The following is a 17,368-nucleotide window of genomic DNA, read 5'->3' on the forward strand; positions in this document are numbered from 1 at the left end:
AAGTCTTAAACTGGGGTTTATTGTATATGTTGCTGAAATATTCAAATACAATACGTAACAGCCCTATACATGAAATAAATTGCAAATAATGTACATACGAAATAACATCTATGTCCTCATAGACACCTGAATATGGTTCACCAAAACATGCATGTAAACCTGGTCTCCTTTATACAGTTCATATCAATCTCACAATCATAGTGGCATTTCATAATATATAGCTGTGCAAAAATAACTAATATATATAAAATATAATATTGTTTTAATCAGACAACCAAGCCATAAATAAATTAGTCCAAACAGTGAGTAGTTCATGAAGAAACACGACACGCTTCTCCTCAAACACACACACAAACACACACAGACTCACCACCATTCAAACAGGAAATGCTTTTGAATACACACAGGACCGGTCCACAATCCTACTGTAAGAGACAGTGTTTCATCTTGGTAGACGTCCTATGTCCTTACTGAAGTCTAAAGTCAGGTCAGGTATCTTAATACATTATTAATAAATCATCTGTATCATATTTCAGCTCTCTTTTAATGTGCAGATGCAGCGTTGCACATTTAAAATGTGCTTAAATACCTCTCAAGCTGTAGTTGTAAACAGAAATGCAAGGCAATCTTTTACTCGTGTGCGCTTTCCTGGAGCACACACAAAAAGCTTTAAATTTCATCTTCAATACGACTCAAATAACATTGGGCTTGTTGATGAAAACCACAGCTCCTATATTAAAGACTATAAATAACTTGTGCTTAACGTAAAGTACGAGTTTGTAGCTACACGTTGGACTCGATAAAGGAGCGTTTAGGTTTGATGGAGCTGATCAGGATGGGGTTGTCCCGGGCCAGGCTGGCCTGCTTATGTTTGGTGTCATTGTAGTGCTGCTGGATGGGGTTACTGTCCTTGTATCCAGATCCAGGATGAAACTTGTCTGGGTGAAACTCGGGTGTATGTGTGCTGTTATGGATGGGCTCCTGATAAGCGCTCGTTTTAGTGTACTGGAGGTCACTGCTCAGTCCCTGTGAGTGCGTGTTCATGACAACACCTACATTGTGACCTACGAGCCCTTCTGGCACAAGTCCTTGCCAGCCGTAACCGGACACCAAGTTGCCATGATGACCTTGCTGCTGCTGGAAACGTGCAGTCTTGTCAACAATGCCCATAAATGGGCGTGGCTTATGCTCCGATTGCCTCGTGCCACTGTCGGCACTCGCCACAGAATTGCGCATGCGGCTGGTTTCTGCCAGGTTTACGCTGGAGGAGCTGGACACTCTCACGCTGCTACTCCTGCAGAATTCCCCCCTTGGCTCGATGTTGCCTTCGGCCTTCTCTGCATGACCAAACTGAGTGCTGCCCTCTCTGGTACCACCGAGCGGACCCCTCTCAACACTGCCAATGTCAATGCAGGGCCCTGCTCGCAGTGAGCCGGGCCGGTGGCGGCTGGGCATGGGGCTAGACCCAGCGCTCTGGGGCGTCCTGCCCTCGGCATGAAGCGAGCTGCTGTACTCTCGGTTTTTCATGCTTTGAGCCTGTCTGGATGGAAGACGCCCGTGGGCGGCCCGTCCGGGGGCAGCAGTCGAGACGGCGGACTGGGCATCCGATATCGCCAGGCCGAGAGAATCAGGCAAGGTGCGGCTTTGATGCCAGCTCTCCTTCCTCTTCTCCTGCCTAGAGGATTCTTGCTCACACCGCTCCTCCTCCTCATCTGCCTGCAACATGTTTATGCTGAGACTGTCTGGGCTTTTCTCCAAACTCTCAATGTCCTGGTCATCATCGTCGTCTTCTTCCTCGTCGTTGTCTTCCTCATGGTGTGAGGGGTTGCAGTGAGAGGTAGGGTGTTTAGAACCCTGTCGCTGCAGGTGTTGGCACTCTTCCTCTACACGTGCCAGCAGACGTCTGATCTCTCGGTTACTGGGGCACAGACACGACGCTTCATAAAGATCAGCCAGCGCGGCTGCAAACTGCCTGAAAGAGTGAAAAACAGAGGAACTGGTAAATAATTAATCATTATCAAACTATATGCAGTAGATGGTATAGATATATGCTCTCTCTCTCTCTCTCTCTGAACCTAGTAAGCTGCCTCACTGTCTACTTCCTACACAGGAAGCAGCCTACATAAACAGGATCTGGAATCACAATGGAACCTTATAAATGACTAATGTAAGACTCTCGTCATAGACAGCAGCTTTGGTTAACATTCATATTTGATTGACAATTATACACTGGCACGTGGAAGGGTTAACACTGGCCTGTGAGCATTAGTTTAATGGTCTGTTAACAGGCATCAACTTAACTTTTTAAATGGTCATGACTCATCCTGACCCTAACCCAGGATAAAAAAACGTGCTATTTAATACAAGTTCAACAGAACACTATAGACAGAGCCCTCTTTATTAACAATGTTGAGAAGGTAGCTGTTACAGAAGTAGGTGTTCAGTGCAACGTCAGTAACTACATGATAATTCAATCTTTGAGTGATAAGAAGATACTGTATAGCCTGGGGACATAGTCATGTGTTCCTTATGTGCCATATAAATCGTAGTACCCTGGGAACATGGGAGTCACTCTGTCATGCAGGCTGTTTTAATACGTTTGAGCTATAAATAGTAAAAAAGTGTGATTAACTATACTACTCAACGAAGCACACGGCTAAACCATTTGCATGACCACTGTGCATTACAACCAAGTGCATGACGGTTCCCAGTTTGTTCTGCTGTATTTGTTGCTCTTAGCTTTCAGAAAAATGTTACAGATTTAAGTGTTGGATGTTTGCAAAAATATACAAAAATTTGTAAATTGATTAACTGTAAAAATAAAAAATAACACTTCATAGCAAATAGGTTATAACCCTGGCACTATAATAAAGCGCAAAAAAAAAAAAAAAAAAAAAAACCTTTTCATAATGTAAATACAATTAAATTACTATAATAAACTCAAAATATAGTGTTATGCATCTAAACATGGCTTATGTACAACCAGCTGATTAGGCCAGCCTTAAAGGGATAGTTCATTCAAAAATAAAAATTCAGTCATTAATTAATTACACTCATGTCGTTCTAAACCCATAAGACATTTGTTCATCTTCGGAACACAAATTAAGATATTTTTGATCAAATCTGAGAGCTTTCTGACAGCAATGCAACTGACATTCTAGGCCCAGAATAGTAGTAAGGACATCGTTAAAATAGTCCAAGTGACATCAGTGGTTCAACCGCATTCTTATGAAGCTATGAGAATATTTTTTGTGCACAAAGAAAACAAAAACAATCACTTTATTCAACAATTTCTTCTCTTCCATGTCAGTCTCCAATGCGCATTCATGACAACGTATGCGTGCGATGCTCCCGATGCAGGAGCCAGTGTTCAACAGCATCGCACGCATGCATTATGGTTCTCTTATAAAAGCACGTCAAAGACTGACATGGAAGAGAATAAATTGTTGAATAAAGCTATTTTTGTTTTCTTTGTGCACAAAAGTATTCTTGTAGATTCATAACATGACGGTTGGACCACTGATGTCACATGGAATATTTTAATGATGTCCTTACTACCTTTCTGGGCCTTGAATGTGGTAGTTGCATTGCTGTCTATGGAGGGTCAGAAAGCTCTCGGATTTCATAAATATATCTTAATTTGTGTTCTGAAGATGAATTAAGTTCTTAGAGGTTTGGAACGACATGAGGGTGAGTAATTAACAAGAGAATTTTCATTTTTGGGTGAACTATCCCTTTAAATTTTTTCCCCGGGCGCCGCAGCAATGGCTGCCCACTGCTCCGGGTGTATGTTCACTACTGTGTGTACACTTGGATGGGTTAAATGCAGAGCACAAATTCCGAGTATGGGTCACCACTTCCCTTTCCCCTTTCCCTAAATGTTAGACTAACCTACTGTACAAACTAGCTTTTTAAAACATTGTGTTCAAAAACAGAAATACATATTAGCAATCCATGACATTTCAAGTTTGTAGGTAATCAGAGATGTCTCAGCACATGAATCAGACCAGTGACTCCTGTATTGCATTTTGTCCAATTTTCCAATTGAGAATTTTGTTGCGCTGTATGTTTGGTTTTGAAGAGACAGTACAAATAACCGAAGTGATTCTCTTTTATCAGAAAGAATTCACATGTTCCAGGCCAGCATGAAGGTTCTTTACCTGCTGCTCCTTTTGGCTCTGGCACGTGCATAAAATGCCTCATAGGACTTAGGCTTGAGCTCGAGAGCCTTGGTGGCAAACTCCTCAGCCATGCCAAAATCCTGTCAAGAACAATTATGAAAGGAAGAAGAGAGAATTTGAGTGACAGGAAGAAGGAACCGGGGAAAAAATGAAGACCAAATATCAATCACGCAAGTTTTAACACTTTGTCTTAACTAGACTCATGAGAGCGGTTAGTGCACTCATGGCAGCACTGCTGCATTCTGGTGGTGATTTGTGCATACCAAGGGGCTGAATTTACTTGCTCACATTCTACCTCAGTCCTTCATTCTGTTCTGGTGCATGAATCTGAAATCAGGAGACTCGTTTAAATTCTGTCCTTGAGTCTGAGGTCAGAGTTTCAATGAAGAGCCATAACTGTCAGCCTTAATGATGCACTTTAAATGTTTAATAGTGGCAGATCCTATTAAAATAACCATTAGAACTTCAGGTTGCCTGTGTAATTAGGAAACACGTAGCAGGACACATAGTGACTCTCTCTTTATCTCTCTCTCACATTCACATAATCTGCTGCCTAATTGCACTCAAAACACTTCTACGAACAGCCTGTGAGGCTCATCTCCTGAACCTAGACAAACCATAACAATTATCCTGGAGGAGAAAATGAGTGTGCATGTGATCAATATAAAATGCCTATAGCCATTTAATATACTTAATTCTGTTTGTTAAGGTACATATCGTAGAGAAGTATTGTCATCTAACAATTGTTAGGGATGTTATTGAACAACTGAAGTTAAACATATACTTTGGTTGACATACATTGGTTTTGCGGCGGCAGCGGGACAGGTTGAGATACAGGGAAACCCGGAGCTCCCTGAATGCCTTCAGGTCTTCCCCAAAACCTTCCCTCGGAAACTTCCTCAGTGCATACTGATACCTCTGAGCGGCTTCCTTCATCTTCCCTTTCTGGGAAAGAAGGAGGGAAAGAATACATGAAAAAAATTAAAGTTTCAGAAAGTCTCAGAGAACCTTCATTGAAATTTACTGCTCATAGTTTAAATGTGGTATTTCCAAGAGCACACTATAGTAACTACAGGTAAAAACCATAGATGGCTCTTCAATACCATGGCTAGATCAATCCAACTGTGGTTTATGTAAAGTAAATCTAGCATTTGTTATTAAAAATAATAGCCTAAACACTTCACAGACATTTAAAAAAATTATATATGTACATTAAAAAAATAATAACTCTATTTTTATATCTACAGACCTTATAAAGCAGGTTTCCCTCCTCCATGAGTCTCTGCAGAAGTATGATGAGGATGTCAGGTTTGGAGGTGGCCATGGCCCAGGCAGCGTTACCTTCAAGAGAGAAAGAGAGACGTCAGTCCTGACAGTCAATAACACAGACTGACTCAGAGTATGACTTTCCTAATGCTTGTACCTGATCGTTCATAAGGAGATGTTCTGTAGCCTTTAGCAGTGATAGTGACAGCAGAACAGAAAGAAAGAAAAAGAAAAAAAGAGAAATAAAGCATAAAGAACAAATGCAAGGAAAACTCAAGAAGAATAGATGTGTATTGGAATTTGGAAGAAATATAAACTACCATTCAAAATTTGGGGTTGGTACAATGTTTTTGAAAGAAGTCTGTTATGCTGAATTTATTTGATAAAAAATACAGTAAAAACAGTAATACTCTGAAAATATATTTATTCCTGTGATGGCAAAGCTGAATTTTTAGCAGACATTACTCCAGTCTTCAGTGTCACATGATCCTTCAGAAATAATTCTTATGCTGATTTGGTTCTCCGGAAACATTACTTATTACTATCAGCACTAAAAGAGTTGTGCTGCTTAATATTTTGTTGGAAAAAGAGATTTTTTTTAAAAGATTATATGATGACTAGTTCAGAAACATTTAATTAAATGTAAATATTCATCTTTTTTATTTTTATTTTACTGACCCCAAACATTTAAATAGTAGTGTATATACCAAAGCAATTAAGTTAAGCGATAAGGTATGAGAAACTGTGACTATATTCACAATATACAGTACCACAGCTTCGAGTGCAGTTATAAAATATTAACTACATAAAACCAGTTTCAAAAAAACTATATAAAGCGGTTTCAGAAAGAATATCCATCATGTGCCATCCTTCCACTAGACTATATAATTCATAATGTGTAATCTATGGCTAATAGTTACACAGCTACTAGGCAAACTGGTGGTTTGCATAACAGTTCTGACTATATCAAGTATTTTAGAACAGCTGAAATATTGTATCAACCAATCAGCGTCCAGGAATGTAATTGTCTGTTTATAATAATGAACTAAATGTTAAAACTGCAGAAGTTCCACTTCAGGCTTACTTTAGGACAACTACACTAACTAAATTATAAAAATATTCATTGGCAGACTTTATAAAACAGAAAACCTCTTGAGATGGTTTGGATGGGAGTTTGACAAAAAAAAAAAATGCTTTTTGCTTGTTCTGCAGTATTATTTGTATACCAAGAGGAAATGAGCAAGCAAAAAATAGCTAACCTCTACATTGCTCCTTTCTAGTGGCTAACTGGAAATATCAGCTAATGCTAATTTAAAACATGGGTCATTTTTCAGTGGTTATGGAGCTTGCTCACAAAAGTGGGAGATTTTTCTTTTCCCCAATCCACACAGGAGATTTTGGTATGTAGACAAGACAAATCGCACCACAACGTCATTAAAATGTGTCTGGCAAAGTCGTTGGCATCATCAACCCCAGACTGGCAGAGACTGTCTCTGTTTCAGATGTAATTAGACGTTTTTAAACTGGAGGGGGAATATGCTCTCCTAAGGTTTGCACTCTGACTTTTGAGTAGAAAGCTGAGTGGACTTCGCTATAAAAGTCTTTGCCCTGACGCTGAGTGTGAATGACAGTCCCATACATCATCAACGTCCTACTTAACTGTGGGCTAACAGTCCTGCACGGCTCTTCTGCGAATATGGCCTGGTTTCAATTGCATTTAGAACTCAGCAAAGGAACGCTGTGCTTTTACTCTCAGAGAAAAGGGGAGAACAAATGGAACTCACTACATTCTAGATTTAGAATGGACAAGCCCCTCCTGAGAACCTGACTGTGGCGATCTAGATTCTAGAGGACGGCACATGAACCCAGGAGATATAAAAGAATGTGTGTCATGATGTTCTGAGGTGAGACTCACCAAGTTTAGCCCCTTTCTTCAGCAGAGTGACCACGACTGAGGTGTTTTTGCTACCGATGGCCCGGTCAAGAGGTCTCATGCCGCTGTAGTCCATGTGTTCAATTGCCGCTCCGCACTCGACCAGGTAATGCACCTGAAAACAGATTGTTCACATATGAACCTGGAATAATACTGAGATAAAAGTGTCTATGTGTCTATGAAAGGTCATCTCGGCTTACTATGTCCGCGTCTCCGTAGAAAGCAGCCAGGTCCAGCGGGGTGCGCCCGTGCTTATCTGTGTGGTCAATCTGAGCTCCCCTCTCCACCAGAAACTCAACCACTTTCTTCTGCCCTTTCAAACATGCCCACCCAAGCGGGGTTAGACCTTCTTTATCCACTGCTGTCATACATGCTCCTATAATAAAAACACAATCCTTATAGACTTCATTTGATAAAAAAAAACAACAACCTTGAGACACACAGTGGAATGGGGGAAAACAACACAAAGCCTCAAGATGCATTTTTTTTAAACGTTGAATGTTTTTTATTTAACTTGCACCACTTTTTTACAACACCGTCATGGGTGAGATGCTGCAAAAGTTACAAGACGCAAGTGAAACAGTCAAAGATGTCAATCTAGCATGTATTTACATAGAAAAACATTGGAAAAGTAGTGCAGTGGAATGAAAAAACACGTTCTGTGAGAACCAGCCCTTAAATTTACAAAACATTTTTTTTTTTTAAATCAGAAAAGATTTCACAGCAAAAACACATGTACCATGACTTAAAGGTGGATATTTTACAGGTATACTAAAAGGAAATTAGATGAAAGAAGGGATGTAGTAGATTCTGTACATTTTCAGCAAAGTTTTGATCATGTTGATAATTGAGAAGCCTTAGAAATTTGCATATCAAATATGATACAGCAGGCTAAGCTAGATAAGGACATAAGGAGTCATAATTACTGACCCTGTGAGAGCAAGAAGTCCACGGTCTCCAGGTGTCCCTCACTTGCAGACACCATCAGCAGAGAGCGACCATGTTTATCACTACAATTCACATCTGCGCCACGCTGCAGAAACAACTCCGCTATCTAGAAAAGTAAGAGAGATGTCAATGTAAAATGACTTTTTTCTAAATAAAATATTTTCTGTGTAATAATGGGTCTTACCTGCGTGTGTCCATGTCGGACTGCATTAAAGATGGGTGCCACCCCTCTGCGGTTAGTCTGTGCTACACTGGCACCTTGATCCAACAGGAACACACACCCCTCTAGTTTGCCCCGGCCAGCAGCAGCGGTTAGAGCTGGAGAAGACGAGGATGCTCAAAATGATGATCTAAACAGCACAGCAGACTCTATCGCTGGTAAACTATCAGTGTGTCCGAATATGACTACTTCCCTATTATACAGATTGTGAACAGTATGCTAAAACTGTGGTATGTCTGAATTCATAGTATTCGAAAAACAGTAGGCCAAAAGTAGATGATCTACAACTTCCGCTGATTGTGGAGTTTACACTCGATGGACATTTTACTGTCCCATGAAGCCACGGGAGATGAGTTGTGAATAGCAACGAAGTGATGCAACTGACGCTGGTCGGTCATGTGACAGCAACAATATGGAGGATAGTAGTAGCATGTATGAATTTTATTTATAGTACTCACATTCATACTATAGAACATACTCTTTTAACAACTTTGAAGTAAGTTTTAAACCAAACGAAGTACATACTAGACAGTATGAGATTACGGACACAATTTATGTCTGTGTTTTTTTTAAATCTTTCAATACTGCATTAAATGACAACTTTTACATGTCAATTATCTAATAGAATAATTACTATTTTTACACTAAGACATTAATTGTATTTTAACTACAGTAAAAGTAAAATGACAATAACAAATGCAGTGTAATGTGGTATATTAACAAACCTGTTTCACCCCACAAAGTGTCATAACCGTCAATCTGCACCGAAAATTCTTCATTGTCCAATGCAAGCATCCTTTTTACCACCTTTAAATACAAATTAATATGCGTGATGTACAAATTAATGTAGTGATGATTCAAGATAGTATGTATTCAATATCTGGGTGTTGAGTGTGTTTGGATTTAGTATTTGTTTCTAATTTAGCTTTACTTAAGAAAAATGCTGAATAATCAGAAAACCTCTCTATTATTTATCTATAGTGGTCTCATTCTTACTTAATATAAAAACAGTAGACAATAGTCTATGGTATATGCCTATTTTGATAGCTAAACAAGGGTGTGTGTGTTTGGTAACTATTTGCCGTGTGTATGTGTGGTGTGGGGTATCTTGTGTGTAGAGAGTGCGTCTTCAATACCTGTGTGTGTCCCATGCTGGAGGCAGCAATCAGTGCCTGCTGCAATGCCTTGTTTTTGAGGTCTGAACTCCACTCCTGCTCCAGAAGATACTGCACAATCTCAGCATGACCCCGCAGAGCAGCGTGAACCAGTGCACACTGACCGCTCTTATCAGCATGATCCACCTAATGCACATAACAAACACATACTGCATGTATACATTTTTACTTATAAACCTGCACTGAACACATTAATGATAATAAAAATAAATGCATTTCCAAATTACTTTCATCTTTTTGAGCAGCAATCATCCAGTTTGTCATACTGCATTGTGTCTTCTTATTGACAAGCTCCTGTTAATAAATAAGTGGTAAAGTTCCTGCAGTTCATCTGTAATACTTGCAGAAGGTAAAACCGAGGAACACCTTGCACACTATATAGTACACGGTGTAAAAATGCTTTAAAAAATGTAATAATATAAACTTTTCAGAGTTTGAAAACAGCCGAATTGTTTATAACCAAAATTACCAAACCACAAAATAACTGCACTCTCTTTTTGTTGAGTTCAGTTTGATTGACATTTACGTGCACACTCTATGAAGTATTTAAAGTTAACGAGGACAGCAGCATTTAATGACCGTCTAACATTTTCCCTCATTCTAACAAAACAAAATAAAATCTTTTTTTTTTCCTCTCCATAAAAATGCATTTCCCATTACTATATGGGGGTTTTCACAGTAGTTTTTGATGTGTGCCCAGTTGTATTTGACATCAGAATTAAGTTCGATTGGATAAAGTGAACACTGTTTTCTGAACTTGAGTTTGCACCTGTGCCTAAAAAGGGTGCTCTATTCTTCCACGTATATGCAGTAGCTATATTGCTTGTTTTATTAAAAGTGTACATAAAGTGTATTTTGTACGTCTATTTTATTTTATTATTCCTTTTCTAGCAAATATAGAATACTGTGACAAAATTGTGTCAGATTTTTTAATTATGCTTTTTTTGTCTCCCAATTTAACCCCTGAATATCTTTTACTGAAATACAGAGGTTTAGGTTTGAGTCTGGTGAAGTGTTTGAATCATTTATAGCCGGTTTGTGAATTAAAAGGGGGATCAACTGACCTTTGCCCCTTTTTTGCATAGTAAGGTGACAAGTGGCAGATGTCCAGCAGCTGAGGCGTAACAGAGAGAGGTCATGCCGTTCTCCGACTGCCCATCCACTGGTGCCCCACACTCCAGGAACAAAGCAGCCATCTCCAGGTGGCCCAGGTGAGACTGCACACACAGCACTGGTGCACTGTTCAACACCTCAGTACGGTAACACACACTCGCCCCTCCCAGAATCAGCAACCGGGACACCTGGGGACAAAGGTAAAACTGGATTTAACAAGAAATTAAGTAACTGGTTCAATTTTGAAGGTTCAGTTATTAATTATTCAAACTGTTCAATTATTATCATGCTTTAAAAATCATTGTCACAATGTATAGTCTCAGTTACAGTTATTCACTTGCAATTTACAATAACTTCGATTTGATTTGATTTCAGCACTCAAACCTCAATTTACAATCTACAGCTTCAGTCTACAGAATCAATCTACATCCACAATCTACATATTCCATCTATATCAATTTACATATTCAATCTATAGCCTCAGTCTAGATGCAATCTCAGTTTACAGTCTACATCCTCAATCTACAATTTCTAGGTTAAATCTACAGCCTATCTGCATCTTCTACAATCTTAATATTGAGGCTGTAGATTTTAGATTAAGGCTGTAGTCGATTATAAATAGATGTAAAACAACAGCTTCAATTTACAGCCTCAATCTATATTTTATACATAATCTATAACCCAAATCCATAATCTACAACTTTAATTTGCATATAATTAATTTATAGCTTCATTGTATAGCAGGGGTGGCGAACTCCAGTCCTGGTGAGCCACAGCCCTGCACAGTTCAGCTCCAACCCTAATTAAAACTCACCTGCCTGCAGCTTTCTAGTAACCCTTCAGACCTTGATTAGCTTGTTCAGGTGTGTTTGATTAGGGTTGGAGCTGAACTGTGCAGGGCTGCGGCTCTCCAGGACCGACGTTCGCTAACCCTGGTGTATAGCTTTAGTAAACAGTCTTTATCTATAATCTACAGTTATAATTCAACAGAATTAGATTTAATCTATAGCCTCAATCTGCAACATTAATCTACATGTGCAGTCTACATACCAAAATATGTATCTTCAATCCACAGCCTATATCTACAATTTACAAATGCAAGCAAATCAACAGCCAATCTATGCCTTCATCTACAGTACATATTCAATATACAGCTTCAATCTGTAATCTACAGTATCGATCTACTTATGCGCTCTATAGACTCAATGTATAGCCTCAATCTCAATCACTCTACCACAGTTTCCTGCCCAGCATTTAAATATTACTTTTAATTTGCTCAGTAAAGATTTGTCATTTCTAATCACAAAACCAAACCACAAAATAGGTATATAATAAACACATACATCTTCATTTTGTGAATAGGTGGTTCGGGAAATTCATCCAAAATGTTACAAAATATAAATTTTTAGCCTTCTGTGAAAATGACTTTACTGATTAACCAAACTCAGACTACAATAGGTCATGAAGGACGCCAGGTATGAAGGATTTCAAAAAACAGCCTCTGATTCACAAAATGCGCTGTCAAAAGCTGATAGGATAAGATGCAGTTAAGGTCTAATATTCTTAATATTCTGGAATAGCAAAAGTAAATGCATTAGTGCATGTTCTCACTTCAATAATTCATATCAAGTATATAAATGGATATAAAAGACACTGCAACAATTTTTAAAGTGAAAGCTTAAGTAAAGTTTTATTATACTTAATAATAGATATTTTTATTTGGGGTTTGTGGTTTTTTGTTACTTAATGCGTGACGCTTCTGCATGAATTCATAGTCGCCAGTTGGGGCGAAAAGAACGCAACTTGGCATTATTTCTTTTTTGTGGACATGGGCAGTGTGGTAATGGAAGCTTGATTAAGATGCTGGATGAAACGAGAACACATTAAAAGCAAAGGAAGCAGAATCACATTTATTTATACAAACAGCAGGAATTAATGAGCAGCTCTCCAGCCAAATGGCTGTCAAGGACGCTGGTGTGCACACATGGACTCAGAGTGACGCTCGTTTGATTAAAACTCCGTAGGAGAGGAAATTGCAGGGAGAGCGGAGTCTAGACTGCAATTAACATATAATAGATTTAATAAATAAATGTAGTCATTACGTAAGGCATTTTCAGTAAGCCTCAGTGCTAATTACTATGTTCTATGTGACTTATTAAATCTCGTTCATTGTGGATGACTCAGAACTCTGTAAGGCTATAGCTCTTCTTGTGCGGTTGAATGCGTCAGCCACGGTAATTGTTGGAGCAGTGTTCTACAATTCAGGAGTGCAACGCAGTTGTTAATTTTTATTCTTTACTCAAGATTGACGCTGCTTTTTATTAGTGATGGTCTCATTGGCACATTGTGGACAAGTATGTTTGTTTTTTGTGTGTGCATATCCTCAAACCTTGACATTGGGTGTGTAGAGGTTTCTGAGGGAGGAAAGAGCTGCAGAGAGGCTGTCTGTACTGTAGCTGATCCACAATGGTTGCAGAATACTTGACGAAACCCCAGTTCTCTTACCGTGACCCTGAGGACAGAGGAGGAGAGGCAGGAAGAGTTCAAATGCAGGTCATATCACTCAAGGAAACAGAGAGAAGGATTTTGAGCATCTGAGTTTCCTACCTTGAATATGTGAGCTTTAAGAATGTGGTGGCCAAGCTCCATAGTTTGCTGGCGGTTGAGTTTTCCTTCTTGACGTGAAAGCATGAAGGCCATCAGAGCGTGGCCACTTCTGTTCACCAACATCAATAACAATTCATTAGAAATCACAATCATAATGAACACCATCCAGATTTATCATAAAAGCGCCTCTCTTGAAAGGTCTCTCGAGTAGAGAATGGTTCCTTTTAAAGGTGGACATATGTGACCCTGGACCACAAAACCAGTTCCAAGTGTAAATTTTTCAAAATTGAGATTTATACATCATCTGAAAGCTTTCCATTGATGTATGGTTTGTTAGGATAGGACAATATTTGGCCGAGATACAACTATTTGAGGGTGCAAAAAAAAAAAAAAAAAAAAAAAAAAAAAAAAAAAAAACAATCGAAATATTGAGGGAAAATCACCTTTAAAGTTGTCCAAATTAAGTTCTTAATGCATATTACTAATCAAAAATGAAGTTTTGATACATTTATGATAAGAAATTTACAAAATATCTTCATGGAACATGATCTTTACTTAATATCCTAATGATTTTTGGCATTAAAAAAAAATCAATAATTTTGACCCATACAATGTATTTTTGGCTATTGTTACAATTATACCCCAGCGACTTAAGACTGCTTTTGTGGTTCAGGGCCACATATTTCCTTTCTTCCATTCTGATTAACAGTCTAAATCAATGCAGTAAACATGTCTTGAATATTTCTTTTTGATATGCAAAATTCCTTTTTATCCAAAGGAATTATGTGAATAGAGGATTTAAATGAATTTAAGAGAATTAAGATCGAGAAGAACAGTGAAAGAACAAGAATGATTTGTTTTGGTAATTAATTTTAATTAATTGCAAATAACATTTTTATTCACTTTTCTCTGTAAGCTAAATAAGTGAAAATTTCAAAACAAAAGTGTTTCTTGTCGTCACATTAATTTATGCATTACATGAAGAGTGTAAATGATTTAGCCATTAATTGTTTTTTTTCAAGAATGTGAAATTTCACCCAAAAATTAGTAGTTTGGATCACTGGATATTACTGTTGGTCATTTAAAATTTCTATTAAATGTTTAGCTACTTACATCAGACCATCTTGCACTCTTTCACTGTTAAAAACTAAAGCATCATGCTGGAATTCATGTTTGGTATCTGTGAATATTAAAGCCAGCCATCTTTGATTTGATTGGCCATCTCAGTCACTTTGACATTGAGCGTTGTTCGACTGCTGAGGCAGAGCAGTATAAAAATGTAACTTAAAACTTTGTCATAACAACAAACAGAGCAGCATCAAAAATATCAAATATTGGGGAGGGGCTTGTCCCCCCCCCCCTCAATGCCTCTAATGGTTACAGCCCTGGTCTAAATGGCCCTACAGATGCTCAATGTTGTCCTTACAGACAGCAAAGTTGTTGTTTTTTTCTCTCTGAATCACGGTCCATGAACTTTTATTTTTATGAGTGCAAGTTTGATCTGTGTTAAGTGGGTCACTCTTCAGTTTATAACAGTGATGAGGCCTTTCTAAATGAGAACACAGAGTAATGTGTTTAGTTGGAGAGATAATTGAAGTGTCTATAAAAAAAAAAAAAAAAAAAAGAACTACACAACAGTAATTTCATGTTCAAAGGCTACACACACTCAAATGCATTTTAGTTACTCCCTTTCTGAACTCAATTAACAAACCAAAGAATCCCACATAATAGATGGCTGACCTGTACAAATACTTCACACATGCTATGTGGTTGCTAAGGTTTTCTGATCAGCTGTAGCACATTGGTATTAACTTTCTAAGGTGTTTTGAGTAGTCTTAGTTGTCCGGTGGTCCGGTGTAGTCCGGTGTCATTAATAACAAAGGTTTTCAGATTCTTACATGTAATATCTTTAACCACAAACCTCTCTCCGCATCTGATTGTAAAGATTGCATTAGTCAATTCACTTGCTAGTTTTATAGCATTGCTATTTGCTTGCAAAAAATCTTCCAAGTAGTTTAACACATTGCTGTTTAGCTGCTGAAGTGCTTTAATAGTTTTAACGCATTGCAACTCAGTTGCTTGGGTTTCTGAGTAGTTTTATCACATTGATATTTGCATGCTCGGGTGTTCCAAACAGTTTTAACGCATTGCAAGTCACTTAAAGAGATAAAATGAAAATTATATCATCCTTTACTCACCCTCAAGTTGTTTCAAACCTGTATGAATAGGGACTTTCACACTGGAGGAAAATTTCATATAACTTCCTATAACAATTCACGGAATTAACAGCTTTTTGGCATGTTTGCACCACGGGAACAAGGAACGTTTATAGGAACACCTTTTGAGTAAATTAGCATCTACTTCAGAGTAGGTTCTAACTCAGCACAACAGGAACTACTAGCGACGCAAGTGTTCTACCAGTGATGTAAGTGATTAGCCAAAGGCATACCATACGAAACAGACACTTGCCATTTTTAAAAAGCCTTATAAACACAGTTTAAATGTATACAAAATAACTCCACGAGCATAGAAAATAAAACAAGATGGGCTGATGCCAAAGTCCAGGCACTTCTCTGTCCTCCATCCACCAATTGTTGACATTTTTGAATTCTGTGCTTAGGGCAGGGACACACCAAACTGACGCCAAAGAACTAGCGCTGAGGAAAGCCAACTGTGCCATTGCCTCGCATTGCCTGCGTCGGGGCAAAAAAAAGTTGCACTAGAACACACTGGACAGACTACAGCCAACGGCCAACTAGCATGTACGCTCTGCACTTGCGTGAGACAACAGATCTCTGCCATACCAGCAGGTGGTAGCAGTCTGTAATCGGCATTCAAACAGAGAAACTGGAAGAGCAAGAACTGTGGATATACAAAGCAGGCAAGCACCAGTGGCAGCCTCTCCTCGATCATGTTGATTAGCTGGTCTTCGACATCTTGATTCCATAAAGCCATGGTATTATTGTAATAATCCTCTGGTCAAATCAGGTGACAAGAATGACAAGTGTCTGTGCATTTCATCTTTACTCCATCTTTGGTTTGCTTTTTTCAGTTCTGTTTTTTTCTTGTGCACTCATTTGCTAAGCTGGATAGCCAATCAGAGTTCTCTTTCTTGCCAACAGGCTCTGCCGCCTATTCGACATTCAGAATCGGATGAAAAATAGCAACTACAGCCAATGGTGTGGAACACACCAAAAAAAACTAAAGCTGACAGACGCTCAAAAACCACCTGACATTGCCCAACGGCCAACTGTCAGTTTGGTGTGTCCCAGGCTTTAAATCAGTGGTCTCAAACTCAATTCCTGGAGGGCCGCAGCTCTGCAGAGTTTAGCTCCAACCAGCTCCAAATCACACCTGCTTGCAAGTTTCTAGTGATCCTGAAGACCTTGATTAGTTGGATCAGGTGTGTTTGATTAGGGATGGAGAGAAACTGTGCAGAGCTGTGGCCCTCCAGGAATTGAGTTTGAGACCAATGCTTTAAATGATGTTGCTGTTAGCCGGCTTATGTCACTTCAAAATTTCTACTGCCTGTGAAAATGCAACCAGGAAAATTGCCCTAGGGAAAAAATGGTTGCTAGTTCTTGTAACCGAGTTCCTATAACTATCCAGTGTAAAAGCCCCTAATTTATTTCTTCTGCTGAATACAAAAGATGATTTTTGGAAGAATATGGGTAACCAAACAGTTGCTGGTCCCCAATGACTTCCATAGTATGGAAAAGACGACTATGGGAATCTGCTATGGAAGAATACTATAGAAATGATGACAAAATTTTCATTTTTGGGTGAACTATGTCTTTAAGGTTGCCCAAGCTAGTTAAGACCTTCAGGAACACTTGATAGTTACAAACAGGTACGTTGTAGCAGAGTTGCAACTGAACTCTGCAGAAAGGTAGATTTCCAGAAAAAGGGACTGGGCACTCCTACT

At 38.8% G+C, this 17,368-nt stretch overlaps 1 protein-coding gene across 1 annotated transcript in view; it reads right to left on the bottom strand.

Annotated features, from left to right (window-relative positions):
* LOC306879477 (protein TANC1-like) overlaps positions 1-17,368 on the bottom strand; it is a gene marked incomplete at its 5' end in the record, with an annotated part of 64,997 nt that continues 47,629 nt past the window's right edge. Inside the window, 13 exons of the mRNA XM_079432457.1 lie at positions 1-1,972; positions 4,161-4,261; positions 4,980-5,126; positions 5,431-5,522; positions 7,363-7,495; positions 7,581-7,756; positions 8,311-8,434; positions 8,513-8,646; positions 9,274-9,355; positions 9,685-9,849; positions 10,788-11,024; positions 13,226-13,348; positions 13,444-13,552. Coding sequence (XP_079288583.1) covers positions 784-1,972; positions 4,161-4,261; positions 4,980-5,126; positions 5,431-5,522; positions 7,363-7,495; positions 7,581-7,756; positions 8,311-8,434; positions 8,513-8,646; positions 9,274-9,355; positions 9,685-9,849; positions 10,788-11,024; positions 13,226-13,348; positions 13,444-13,552 — 2,812 coding nt within the window. The 3' untranslated portion in view covers positions 1-783. The remainder of the gene's footprint in view (positions 1,973-4,160; positions 4,262-4,979; positions 5,127-5,430; positions 5,523-7,362; positions 7,496-7,580; positions 7,757-8,310; positions 8,435-8,512; positions 8,647-9,273; positions 9,356-9,684; positions 9,850-10,787; positions 11,025-13,225; positions 13,349-13,443; positions 13,553-17,368) is intronic.

The sequence above is a fragment of the Barbus barbus genome (assembly GCF_936440315.1).
Source record: "Barbus barbus genome assembly, chromosome: 13".
In the NCBI taxonomy this organism is placed as follows: Eukaryota; Metazoa; Chordata; class Actinopteri; order Cypriniformes; family Cyprinidae; genus Barbus; species Barbus barbus.